The sequence below is a fragment of the Clinocottus analis genome, unplaced genomic scaffold (assembly GCF_023055335.1).
Source record: "Clinocottus analis isolate CAN_PGR_092001 unplaced genomic scaffold, fCliAna1.0.p SCAF_8, whole genome shotgun sequence".
Taxonomy (NCBI): domain Eukaryota; kingdom Metazoa; phylum Chordata; class Actinopteri; order Perciformes; family Cottidae; genus Clinocottus; species Clinocottus analis.
In genome coordinates, this window is record NW_027176240.1 from 12505780 (window position 1) to 12518952 (window position 13173).

Below are 13173 nucleotides of genomic sequence, written 5' to 3' on the forward strand. Positions count from 1 at the left end.
CACACACAAACCCAAAAAATGTAAAAATAAAAGTCCATGAAATATTCCCGTTTTTGGAGAACGCCGCAGCAGCAAAGCGCGGCGGCGTCTGAGCACAACTGAGAGAGTCCAGTTCAGGGGGGGAAACCCTTTTGACTCGAATCAAGAGGGAGGCATACATGAGAGGAGGGGAAGGGAAGAAGGAAAAAAAAAAAGGAAGGAGGAGGGCAGGGAAGAAAGTGTTGGTGGTGCCAGACGCAGCGGCGGAAAGAAGCGTACGTACGTGCTTTATCTTAGCGGTGGAGTGTGTGACGTGATATTGCAGCCTGCTCCTGGAGCTCTGCGAGCAGCGAGCAACGCGCGTCTCTTCCTCTCTCTGTTGAAACTCACGAGCCCCCCAACATCTCACATCCACCCACTACGGATCTTTTTTTCTCCCCCCTTTCTCTCTCCCAGAGGGGGGGTTTGCGCGACTTGCTGGAGAAAACACATCGGTAGGAATAGAGACGTGGAGTCCGCCGAATTAATGCATGGTAAAACTGTAGGAATTGCCTCCAAGAATCTATTTCTCCTTGTGTCTCTCCGTCTTTTTCCCCGTCTCTCTCTCTCTTTATTTCTCTCTCTCTCTTTCTGTCTCGGTGGCTGTCGTGTGTTGTTGCGCTTCGTTTTGATGGGAAAAACCCAGAAGAAGAGGAAGACGTGGGGGATATGAGCTGGCTGACCGGACTGTAACGCATTTTATTTTCATCCATCGAACCATCTTGTTGCGCCGGACTTCTTTTGTCGGGAATGGGGAGTATTGATTCACTGGAAGGCTGCAGAAATCATTTATAAAGGATGTGGTCAAGTATGTTGGAAAAATAGCCATAGCCTCCGCAGTGTAAGGTAAGAATATTGCTATTATTATTATCATCATCATCAAAATTATGATTCATCTTATTATAATTGCATGGAGCTATACTGGAGCAATTTTTCATGTGTCATCCCTCAGTTAAAGTTTAGCCTCCCACCGTTTAATATTTGCATCCATGTCCATTCAACATGATGGCTTCAGAGCTTTTCATCCTCTCACATTAGTCCAGGGTGCTTAACAGCTGATTTTTTTTAAGCGCCGAGCTCACTCTAAAGAGGCAGAAATCACTTTAAAGCGCCGAGCGTCGAACTGACACTGCATGCGATGGAGCCCGTGTCTTTATATTCAGATGTCCTCCCGAGACGAAAGAGCTCTTAAAAAGCCCCGGCAATAAAATCTGCGTCTCTTGACGACCGATTTCTCGTCCCCAGAATACTGATTCTTGTGTAGCCTTGGCCATGAATCTTGTGGAATCATATATGGACTTATCGCGACGAAAAGCGCATTTCACTAAACACTGCTGCTACAAGTCATTATGTAACTCTATGTTATCCCAATGTAGTGCGACGGCCAGGTTTCATCATACAAAAAGAAGAAGTTAGAAAACATAAGTGCAAATGTATCTATTCTTCACTATCTATACCCTACTTTGGCTTTCAACGCCCACACACACACACACACACGCACACACACATACACACACGCACACACGCGCACACACGCGCATACACGCATACTCAGTTTAAGACACACACACATGCACATTCTGCTGTGACACTGCTCACAGCTGCATTGCCTGTAGGATTAAAGCAATCAGGACATCGCATTGCATTCTCTCTCATTCTCCCTCCCTCCCTTTCGCACGCACGCCCGCGCGCACGGAACACACTTAGGCGAGAGAGAGAGAGAGAGAGAGAGAGAGAGAGAGAGAGAGAGAGAGAGAGAGAGAGAGAGAGAGACACCGCACACTCACGCACACTGGCTCTTTATCAAATTGCATTGTCAAATATGTCAAGCCCTGAATTTTGGAGACATGCAGGTCGTGTAGTGGACTGAAAGCGCGCAGAAGAAGAGAAGCCACACAACCAGGCGTGCGCAGAAAGATATTTTCAGTCTGAGGATTTGTCATCGTCACATTATCAGCGTCGTGTGAGGAAACAGGCTAAATCACGAAGAACACAGCTTGATTTGAAAAAGATCCTGGTTACTGCGTAAAATGAGCAGTTGCATCTCCCAAGCTCGTGAGGAACGCACTGACTTTAAAGACCTCTCTCACTGTTTGTTTTTAGATATCATACTATAAATAGCTATATTTGCTTATCTCTGATGATTGTACCATACCAAATACGACCCAATTTATAATATCTAAATGACTCACATTAATGCCGCCCCCCCCCCCCCCAAAATAAAATAAAATAATGACGGAAGTAGCCACAAGGTGGCAATGTTCGCACAAAGTCGAGTAATGAGTGAGGCAGTATGGAGACGCTAAAGACATGTTGCTTAGGTTAATGTGGCCTTCCCCCCCCCCCCCCCCCCCCATCTCCATGGCAGGCTGTGATAAGAAATGTGTGAAGAAGATCATTTGGGCTTGATACATGCTCTCTATCAAGTATGATTGCTGTGCTTGTCCTCTGCTTTACAAACCCTTTGTGTGACTCTCTTCATCTTTCCTTGCAGGCCAAATGACATAGGATGAAGGCTGTTCGAAACCTGTTGATTTATATATTTTCCACCTATCTTCTGGTTATGTTTGGATTAACTGGTGCCCAAGATTATTGGTGTTCCACTCTGGTCAAGGGGGTCATTTATGGATCATATTCGGTGACTGAAATGTTTCCTAAGAACTACACAAACTGTACGTGGACGCTGGAGAACCCAGACCCTACCAAATACAGCATCTACCTGAAGCTATACAAGCGAGACTTGAGCTGCTCTGAATATTCTTTGCTTGCTTATCAGTTTGATCATTACTCACACGAAAAGATCAACGAGTTGCTTAAAGTCAACGAGTCAATAGTGTACCTGTGTGATTCAAAGAATATTTATGTTTTTTTGCTGTATGACAAGAATTTCGTTCAACTACGGAGAGTTTTCCCTTATGATTACAACGGATTGACGCCACAGAAGCTGGATGAGGAGGAGAAGTCTAATGTGGAGTTTTTGGTGTTGAATAAGGCGAGCCCCAGCCAGTTTGGGTGTCAAGTGCTTTGTACGTGGCTGGAAAACTGCCTGAAGTTAGAGAAAGGGACAGTGGAGACATGTGGAATCGTGTACACAAAATGCACATGTCCTCAGCATTTAGGCGACGGAGAATCAGAGGGCATGCTCATGCTCAACAACGTGGTTTTACCTTTGAACCCACAAACAGAGGGTTGCTTGTCACCACAACTACAAGCCGGGCAGGTTTGCAATCTGAGTTCAGAAGTGAAACGGCCTCCGAAAGAAGGTGAGTATCCTCTTATCTTTCTCCTTAATGCTGAAATAAATGTAGACTTAATGGACTACTGTATGCATAGATACGATAGTTATCATGTCAAACGTGCACGTCAATCACTCCCTTCTCTGCCCTTATTGCATGTTTGAAGTGTGATGGCCAGTGAAACAAAGAGCACACATAGATATATAGACTGCAGTTGGCTCAGATGTTAACTTCAAGAACAAAGCTGCCAGAGGAGTTGGGTGTAGTAATGACCACAGCAGCACAAATCAAACCACCTACAAAGGGTCTTTCTTTTGGTTGGATTGAATTCAAAATGCTGTTAATTTGAAATGGCATTTTTTTTCTTTCCTACACATCAGCAGAGTTAAAATGGCTGCAAATCCAAAGATTTTTTTTTTTGTGTGTTATACATTTATGTCAGTTGTCATCCTCACAAAGAGCAACAGTGGGTTAATGACCACATCCTGCGGTTTTTATTGACATTTCCGTCACATGGAACGACGGATGCAGCGGCACAGCTTGGGTCACATTGCTCATGTGATGCAATATATAAAACTCATGGATACGTTTCAGGAGTTTAGTGCTAAGTCACATCTGTAGGAGCTTATAATTTAACTAATATATATATATATATATATATATATATATATATATATATATATATATATATATATATATATATATATATATATATAAAATAATTTAACAAAACATTTTAATAATAAAACAAATGTATTGAATAAAAGGGTTTTAGCATTTTTTTAGCAGGGTTTTAGTGTTGGCATAGAGCAATGAACCATGTTTTCCCTGTATGTTTGAATGAGCAATAGAAGAATATATAATAGAAGAAAATGGCCTCATCAGTGGTAACAGTGGTATCAGTTCAAATATGTGCACAAATGCATTAATTGTACTCCTATACACACACACACACACACACACACACACACACACACACACACACACACACACACACACACACACACACACACACACACACACACACACACACGCACAAGTAGACAGCCCAATGAACAGTCAATAATAAATGGTAATGATATGGTCATAATGATTCTGTTCATTAGTGACACAGGGTAGAGAGTTTTTGTAGTTAATGCAATTGTGTAGCCTCTTGAATTACAAAGGGAGACCTTCTTGATACATTGCTGCTTGCATTTTAACTGAGAGCAGAGAAAACCCCCAGAGGAATATGCTGCATACTTCAGAGGTGAGGTGCGTTTACCGTGAGACATAAAGGAGGGGCATTCATCACAGCACACTGAGCCAAAAATAATGAGGCAACCTTTGGATTTTTTTTCGGGAAGGAGGGGTAATGATAGCAGGAATGTTATGGAGCCATCTCCCTTGTGGCACTTATCAAAATAACAGTTGCTACAACAGCACCCTGGAGTACAAGTGGCAGTTTTCTAATCAAGAAGAACAGGTGAACATCGGATTGCAGTAGTTCAGCTGTTTGGTGGACTCCTGCTGCTACATCACACTTTTAGGCCGGGTTTTGAAACACACGCATACAGAAATACTATACCAAGATGCTACTCCACCTAAGGTGCTTTTAATGCTTTTATAAAACGTACTCTTGTGAATTTCCACATGATTTATTAAGTGGCTAGCCTCCTTCAAGTCGGATGATGAACTCATTTGGAGTATCGTTCCCCCGCCCTTTTCACTCTTGCCCTTAAGCAATAATGCATACCGTTTCTAATTCAATCTACCATTACAACTCACCCTGCAGTCAAGTAACATCACAAAGTATGACTCAGCATTGTGCTCCTGGTAGATATTTTCATAATTTAGTGAATCTCATGTTCACGTTACAATTTACGAGGAAGCGTTATGCTTATTTCCACAGAAAAATCTCTGCTCCAAAATAACATTTGACATGTTTCTATCAGCATGTTAATAACAGCTTAAGAGCACAGCTTATTTTTTTCCCCCCTCTCAGAAGATTTTCCACAAGCTTCTATTTATAGGGTTGGTTGATGGGAGGTTTGAATAAATCCGTTTTCATCTGGATAACAGGGAGATCACCACTGGGTTTAAAAGAGCACTGTGTCTCCTGTGGCATCACGGTGACAGAGTGGGTGTTCCTGATGAGGAATAAAGCATTACAAACAGTCGACAAGGGCTCCATTTGATAAAATCGCCTGTCTTTGATCTTCTCAGTTCCTGGTAGAGGACGGCTTCAGAGCACATCAAAGAAAAGCAGGACTGGAGGCTGTATACTCCAGCCGTGCCATTGAAATGCCCCTCCAGTGTTTCACACACTGAGGATAACAACATTTTAAAGGTTAAAGCTCTTACTATTTAAGGTGATTATGCAGACAAAAGGACAGACCTCAGTCCTTGATATTATGACATTTGGAAAACTGACACAAGGAAATCCTAAACAAATGTACTACTCGGATGACTCATTTATGCAGTTATATTTGTATCACAGTCTACCATTTCATGAATAAAAGTTGTAAAAGGCGGCAGCACAGTGGTGCAGTGGCACTCGCAGCAAGAGAAATTTAAATCTTTGTTATTTTTTTTTCCTTTGTGTTCTATATTTGCGCGGGTTTCCTCCAACATCCCACACGTGGAAGTCAAGAGGGCTGAGGACTCTGAGCCGGCCAAAGGTGAATGAGTGACTGTCTGTGTCCGCTCTGAAGGGGGGAATCATTTGGTGTCTCACTATTTCCAGTCTTGGCCATCCCGATTTCTGATTCAAAATCAATTCTCGATGAAAAACTGAATACAAATTTATTTCAGTTTTAGTATTAAAGACACAGTCTCTGATTTGCCAAATCCCAAAATGTCAGAAGATGGATGTTTTTTTTTTATCAATCTTCCGATTCTAATAATCATTTCTGAGGAATTTTACGAAATGTTATGTGAGAGGAGCTCTAACAAAACAAAAAGGGTCTATTTTGGCCGGGTGTACGATATCAGTTCATTGATGTGTTTTACATTTTAAATTATGTATTCTTTGGATCTTGATTCAGAAATAGACATAACATCAAAATGTCTACATCAATCTATTTTTCCTCACCCCTAATTAGCTCTTTGATGCTCTGGTGACGTGTCCTGGGTGCTCTTGCTTGTGTGCATCTGATTTTATTAAATTTGTATAATTAAAAAATCCTGGGTGCATGTATTTTGAAAAGACAATTTAAGAAGCATTCAGCTGTCAGATAGAAACTACCTCCAGATATTTAAGAGTTCTCCCCCAGATATTTGCCCTTCCTTGTCCAATCCTGTGCAGATGCTGGTGTTTACATGTATGGGAGCTTAAAATCCTCAAGTCACAATGGACCGTTCAAATCATCCACAAATTGCACTTGGCTCCGGGAAATAAACAACACCATGAGGCATTGTCTTGTTTTGTGGCTCAGCATACTACTCTGCTCTTGGCTAAGTCTTTGTCTCAGTCTTTGTTTGGTTTGGTTGGAACTTGCCAGTTTTCAAGGATCAGGGTCAAGGAGTCCCATTGTTTGAGAGAAATGTGCTTTGTTGCATATCCTCTAAGGTGTTCACTGGTAAGCCGTTAACAACAGTACACCTTTCTGTTCCCTAAAATATTGTCACTGAAAAGTCTATTTTACAAAGTATTTTAAAATGGAATCTTGGATGGATCTTTAATTATCAAACATTATTTAGATTCAGTCAGATATGTCAGGTCATGTAACGACCCCTCCCCCTCTCCACTTTCCCATTTCTGTATTGTCATTGAATTATGGTGGGAAACGATGATAAATGGGCCAGTGACAGCAAGATGCTTTCTGGAGATAAAGGTTCATAATTCTCTTTCAATTCTCTTTCAAACCCGATCACGCTACAAAGAACTGGATCTCATATGTGTGTAAAATATTCAAATAAATATTTTATGAGTTGGCAAAGTGGGCCTCTAAACTCATTGTTAGTACAAGAAGTAGGTTATAAATGACTATGACTTCACAGATTTGAGTCCTGATCCTCTGTTTGGTTTGAAAATGGCTACCTCTTGAAAACTGATTTGACTCTTACATGTTTATCAAATAAAAATGAATGTCATTCGACAAGGGTAATTCAAGTCAACCACCACTAAAGTCAAGAGGGAAAGTACGTTAACATGTCATTACGGCACATACCGAAGCTTTTCTTATTATCTAACATACCCACTACAAGACTAAATGTGGATGCATATTTGTGCAGTTGCACATGCTTATTTGATCATTGCATGCAGACGACACAGAGCGTGTGCCATGTTGAAAATGGCAATAGGATTTTATTGGCAAATGAAATGTGTGTGAAGCGTTCTAATGCACTGTCACCCGCCAAAGTCCTGAGCACTGCAGCAGCTCAGCCTAGCTGCCTCACATAGTGAGGCCTTTTATTCACTTTGGATCTCAGTCAAGTCACTCAGTAGTCACACTGCATTATGCTCACCCCCATTGTTCAGTACACTTGGAGGCCATTTTAGTTCCAATTCAGTGAAGGAGAAGGCTCAGCTCAACAGCACAGAATCTGTTTAATCGTATACATGCATTAATTGTCTTTAGCTATAGTAAATGTCTTAATATCCCATGTCTCCATGGGCTAGATGATTCCACCTTTTAGCCCAATGTTAATATTGTTCTCATGTTCTGCGCTTGGATTTTAAGATATACAATTTTCTCTTTGGTTTTGAAACTATGCCTTCTGTATTCATTCTTCTGTATTCGACCTCCCGAGGCAGCTGTGTTGAGATGGAAACGCTAAAAAAGGTTTCTAAGGACTGAAAGGTCAAAGCAACAAGCACAAGGGCCAGACATGGCCTTAACTGCACATTAATGTTTTGGCTTTAAATAATAAGAAAAGAGAAGAGTGTGGAATAATTATGTTTACAGTCAGTTTTGTATATACTATATAAATGTAAAGAAAGCTGATAAAATTAGATTAAACATTACACCACAATCTGCAAAACTATGATTCTTTGGAAAATATAATGGAGTCTGTAAGTAAGTTAGCTGTTCTTTTTAGTGCATGCTCCAAAACATACATGTATAAAGTCAATGAACTATAAAAATTCATGAGGCTCTGAGGTGACTTGAGTCATTTTACAAAGCAATATAACCACAAAAACTGTCACATTGTTTAAAGTTCTGCTTAGATTGCTCACACTGTCACAGATGGATGAAAACAGGCTCTTTGGAACGTTTTCTTAACCATTACAACTTTATGATACAATAAAGTATAGAGTACATGAGGCTTGGCATTGTTTTAATTTAGCAGTCAGAGGATTAAATAAAAACGAGTAGTTGTACAGTTGTGTAATAGCAAGAAGCACTTTCTCATAATTGCTTTATTAAAGGCCATGAAAACCTCTTTTCCCAAATTAGTATTAATATTTCAACAAGATTAGGGTCCAACATGAACAATACAATTTTCTGCCGAATTTTAATTAGTTTTGGGCTCAGTCAGAAAATAAGGTGGTGTTATGTATTTATGTGTACTGATCTCAGTTAAGCAACATTTAAATAAAAATTGGGAGGTCTTTTGTGAATGTTGTGTGACTTAAATATTTTCTCATGGACTTCTTTACAATCAGATTAATTTTTGCATGCAGAGGAATTGGCCCCCGATGGCTAGAAAGAATGCAAATGTAAGGTACTTCTACATAAGCTTTACTTTTCAGAAGAGGAAGTTTAAAACTGGTTTAAAACTAGAAAACCCATCTTGGTCTTTTGTTTAATTTTGGTTGTAAAGCATGCGTTTTAAGTCTAGTTCTGCTTATTATTACTCATCAATCCTGTCTATTTGGATATGTTCCTTATTTCTAACTTGAGCTACATCTGATGTTCATGTGGGACCGGCCTGGATGCTGACAACCTGGCTCTGGGCTGGATGCAGATCAGCTGTGAACGCTGGGGTTCATTTGACATGGATTTGTGATCTTTGTCTGAGGCCGTGTTTCAGCAGCACAACAACTGAAAGTCAGAGTGATAACTCTCCACTATACCCAGACTGTGTAATGTAAACTGCCTCAGAGTAAATTAAAATCCTGTGCCACAGCTGAACTGCTCTAAGGATGCCTGGAAGAAAACCTGAAATACAATTTAAAAAAGTGTAGAGATGATTTATGGTTTTCAGCATTACACAGTAAGAGTATTGTTGGCTACATACCAAACATGACTACATGAAAACATTATAAGTTAAAATGTCCCTCAAGTGATGGAACCCATAGGTCATCTTTTCTGTTATTGCCTCAAGCTCAAGAGTTAGGATGACACTTCTCATTTGTATAGCGACACACACAGCAGACAGCTCATCCCTGACTGGTCTCCCATAGACAGACCTATCTCCACAGCGCTGTGTCAGCGCGAGAGAAAAGTCTGGCTCCACACATTATCATTATTGTACAGGAAAAGATGTATTGAAAAGATGCTCTGGGATGTTTGTATTTTTTTTTAAACCAATCACAATCGCTGCGTTAAGCACAGGATGCAGCAATCGTGACCTTTCAAAATAGATACATCCCTTTCCGCTTAGATAGAGGAAATGCACAGCCAATGGCAGGTTTATACCCACAGTTTACACATGACATTAACCCAATACTGTCAACTGCACCTTAATTACAGAACTTGATTAAATACATTCTGACACTGACAATTACATATCAGAGCAAAGTACCTGTAAATTGCCCAGAAAGGCTCAAACCCACATTTCTTGATTTAGTGTCGCAACCCAGAGCCCATCTCTATCACTTGCGTAGTGTCATGAAGGTGACAAGTCAAACCTTTTTAATGGTATGGCCGACAATAAATAGGGTGCAATTGTAATAAAATGTGTGAGTAGCAGTTGTCTCCCATGATAACGTCGTATTACATCAGAAAGCGTAATCAGCGTAATGGGTTACATAAGAAGTAGCTCAGTCTCTGATGTGAGGCAGCCACACCTCTTGTCCTCAAAACTGTAGCGCGTCACCACTATAGTCCTGCATAAGCAATGAGGAAATGTGCATTTCTGATTTATTAGTGTGCATATCCCACCTGAATGCATTCATGTTAAGATTTCCAAACAGTGGTAGATTTGTGTGCCTTCATAGCCGCGCTGCACCAGCTCCCACAGCTACTCGTAAATTCTTCTTGAAATAACACAGAGTTGCCTGTTTACCGCTCAAGCTCTTATACAACTCTTTCAGTTTTGTTCTACATTATATACAAATAACACAACCCAACTAATTTAAACCACTGCTGCATTGTAGACAGAGAACGTGTTGAACTGAGGCTGGTTCGTTACACTGTTTGAAGGTCTGACGTTACAGATAAGGAACAATTAAAGTAAGTCAGCATCTTATCTTCTTAATTTGTTATATTTATCCATCTATTAATTAACATGAGTATCATCCTTTTAAGCATGTAGCATTGTGAGATTATGGCAATTCAAATTACTTTTGTGTCATAAATAATTTCCAATAAATAAAGGAATAAATAAATAAGTAAATAAGTAAAGCACTTTATCTTATAGACCTTGTTTTTCCATTGCAGAGACTTTAGTCTGCGTCTCATGTAGCGCAGTGGTGCTGCATCTATTTCCTTGTAGTGTGTGCATGGCTGCCACTGATGCAGCTCTTTGTCAGCGGCTCTATACAGTACGCCCCGGTGCTGTTTCATCCCCACAACAGCAATGCATACTTATCGTGACACATTTCCATTTATAATCGCATGTCTGGCTTTGACATCTTAACACCCTGTCTCTATTTTGAAATGTATGAGTTAAAGATAAGTGGACCTGATAAATCAAAGGAGCAGCTTTGGTTGTGTTCGTGTTTCCTTTGACTTCAAAAAGGTTTCTATATGAATGAAAACAACAAGTAATGAGTCTCTGTAGATGAATAAGAGTGTCTCATGTTCTTATTATACAAATTAGATTAGTTCATTGCCATCATATGCATAATTCAGTAGTAACCATCATTCCTGATTTCCTGCCATACAAAAAAAGGGAATTATTCCTGCAGTCTCATTCAGGAAAAAAAGGGAACACCATAGACTTGTTTTCAACTAGAACAGAGTGTAAAATAAAGGTTTGGTATATTTTCTTTATAGCTCAAAGAGCAATTCAGTTCATTGTAAAAAAAAACAACAAAAAAACAAAATTGAACAATAGAGAATAGAGAAGTCTCATATGACAAATTCATTTAGAACACAATATCATTCAGAGTGGGCCTGAGCAGCCGTTCTATTCATCTTTCTAAGAAAACATTAATAAGTCTGACACAGCTTGACTTTACACTTGTAAAGCAAGGGCAAGTTTTTGAAGCTTTTAGGGTAGATGAACAGTCAGATGTCTTGGACATTTCTTATCCTTTTTTTTTAAATAGGCAAAAAAAAATGTATTTCAACTTTTGTGTGGGCTGGATTAATGTGGAACATTTGATAAAGCCCTGGGTGTGCATTGCCAGAGATGTAAATGTAAATTATGCACTGCCTTCAGCCTCTCAGTTGCATGTTCCTGCATTTAAACCCAGTTAGTTTTGGCCTGTCACTCGATGGCTATTTCAACCCACAGAGGAGATGCATTTGCATAAACATCCACCCACAAAACCTTGTAAATGAGTCTGTCACTCAAAGACACTGTCTATGTGGTAAAGTGGAAGCAAACTCTATTTTTTTCTCAAGAGTCTAGTGTAGCTGCTCTCCCTTGCAGTCCTTGTGTATGGCAGGTGTCTTTGTGTAGCTGTAATGGATGCTGCCTTTAAACTTACATTGTAAACTATGTACGAGGGCAGAATACACAATTAAATAATCAGTGTCACATGACAGCACCATGCACGTTGACCATGGACTTATGAAGACAATATTATTGTTCATTATGTTATTAATCAAGAACTGATACCATAGAAGCTACAAATACAGAAATTCTAGATTTATAAATATAACATCTATTAAACTGTAAGTGCTGACAACTGCTTTTTGAAGCATTTACTGTGGAATACAGTTATATTAAAAAAGGACATGATTTAAAGTTGAATACCACTCATTTGCATGATTTTCCTTAATGCCAGATAGTCCAAAAGACCATCTCCTCACACTAGAAATAGGAGAGTCCAGACTGATTTGTCAGGATCATGAAAATCCAAATTGTTATTGGCAGTGTTTCTTTTTGTTTTTGCTTAAAGGAAACTCCGAAGAGAATGGAGAAGAAAGATTAACTCAAATTCTACACACAAGCACACACTCGGGCATGCAGGAATGACCAAACACAAAATCCCCTGGCAGAGATAACGATTACAGATCCCATGTTTTGTAGATGTAAATTAATAAATAAAGCAACAATATTACACATATTGTTGGGCACAGGCACAGGCAAGTATGTATAGCAGTATACATATTGCATATTAAGATGAACTTGTGATCCAACAGTTATGAACAACTATTGTGGAATGACAAAACAATGTTTTGCTGTGTGCAAAAAAAACATAGTTATCAGTAAATTCAATAAATGTGCTAATTGCAAATTAAGGGAAGAATGGTTTTGGAACTCTTCTATTGTGGATGTCTTTGGTCTGACTTAAGGTATAACACTATTAATGCATACTTTTGAAGGAAGGGCTGAACTAATTCTTTATGCATGGGGGAATTTTTCAGTATTGGCAATCAGTAGCACTAGCTGACATTTTGTGAATCTTTCCATGGAGCATTGTGGGTATTCAGCTTCTCTCCCCGTTAGGAGAAGGGTTATGTAACATAGAATGAGATTCAGAAATTATCACTCTGCTACACTCTTGTGCCAGATTGTGAGCTTGTCGACCGCTCTCTGTCCATTTCACAGACTAAAATGATAAAGTGTGACATGCAATACTGATGATAGGTATTATTTTAATAATTGGTAAAACAGTGGAATCAATTAAATTGCATCGCATTTCTAAATCCATGTT

The 13173-nt window shown here is 39.6% G+C and overlaps 1 protein-coding gene across 12 annotated transcripts in view; it reads left to right on the plus strand.

Annotated features, from left to right (window-relative positions):
- Window positions 1–223: 223 nt before the first annotated feature.
- The window catches only part of adgrb3 (adhesion G protein-coupled receptor B3), a 108007-nt gene continuing 95057 nt past the window's right edge, over window positions 224–13173 (plus strand). For 5 of the 12 annotated variants that reach the window (XM_068568698.1, XM_068568701.1, XM_068568699.1 and 2 more), the window contains exons 1-2: window positions 225–864; window positions 2513–3281. In XM_068568698.1, coding sequence (XP_068424799.1) covers window positions 2528–3281 — 754 coding nt within the window. In that variant the 5' untranslated portion in view covers window positions 225–864; window positions 2513–2527. Of the gene's footprint in view, window positions 865–2512; window positions 3282–13173 lie in introns of all 12 variants that reach the window. The other 7 variants (XM_068568702.1, XM_068568705.1, XM_068568703.1 and 4 more) reach the window with 2 other exon arrangements.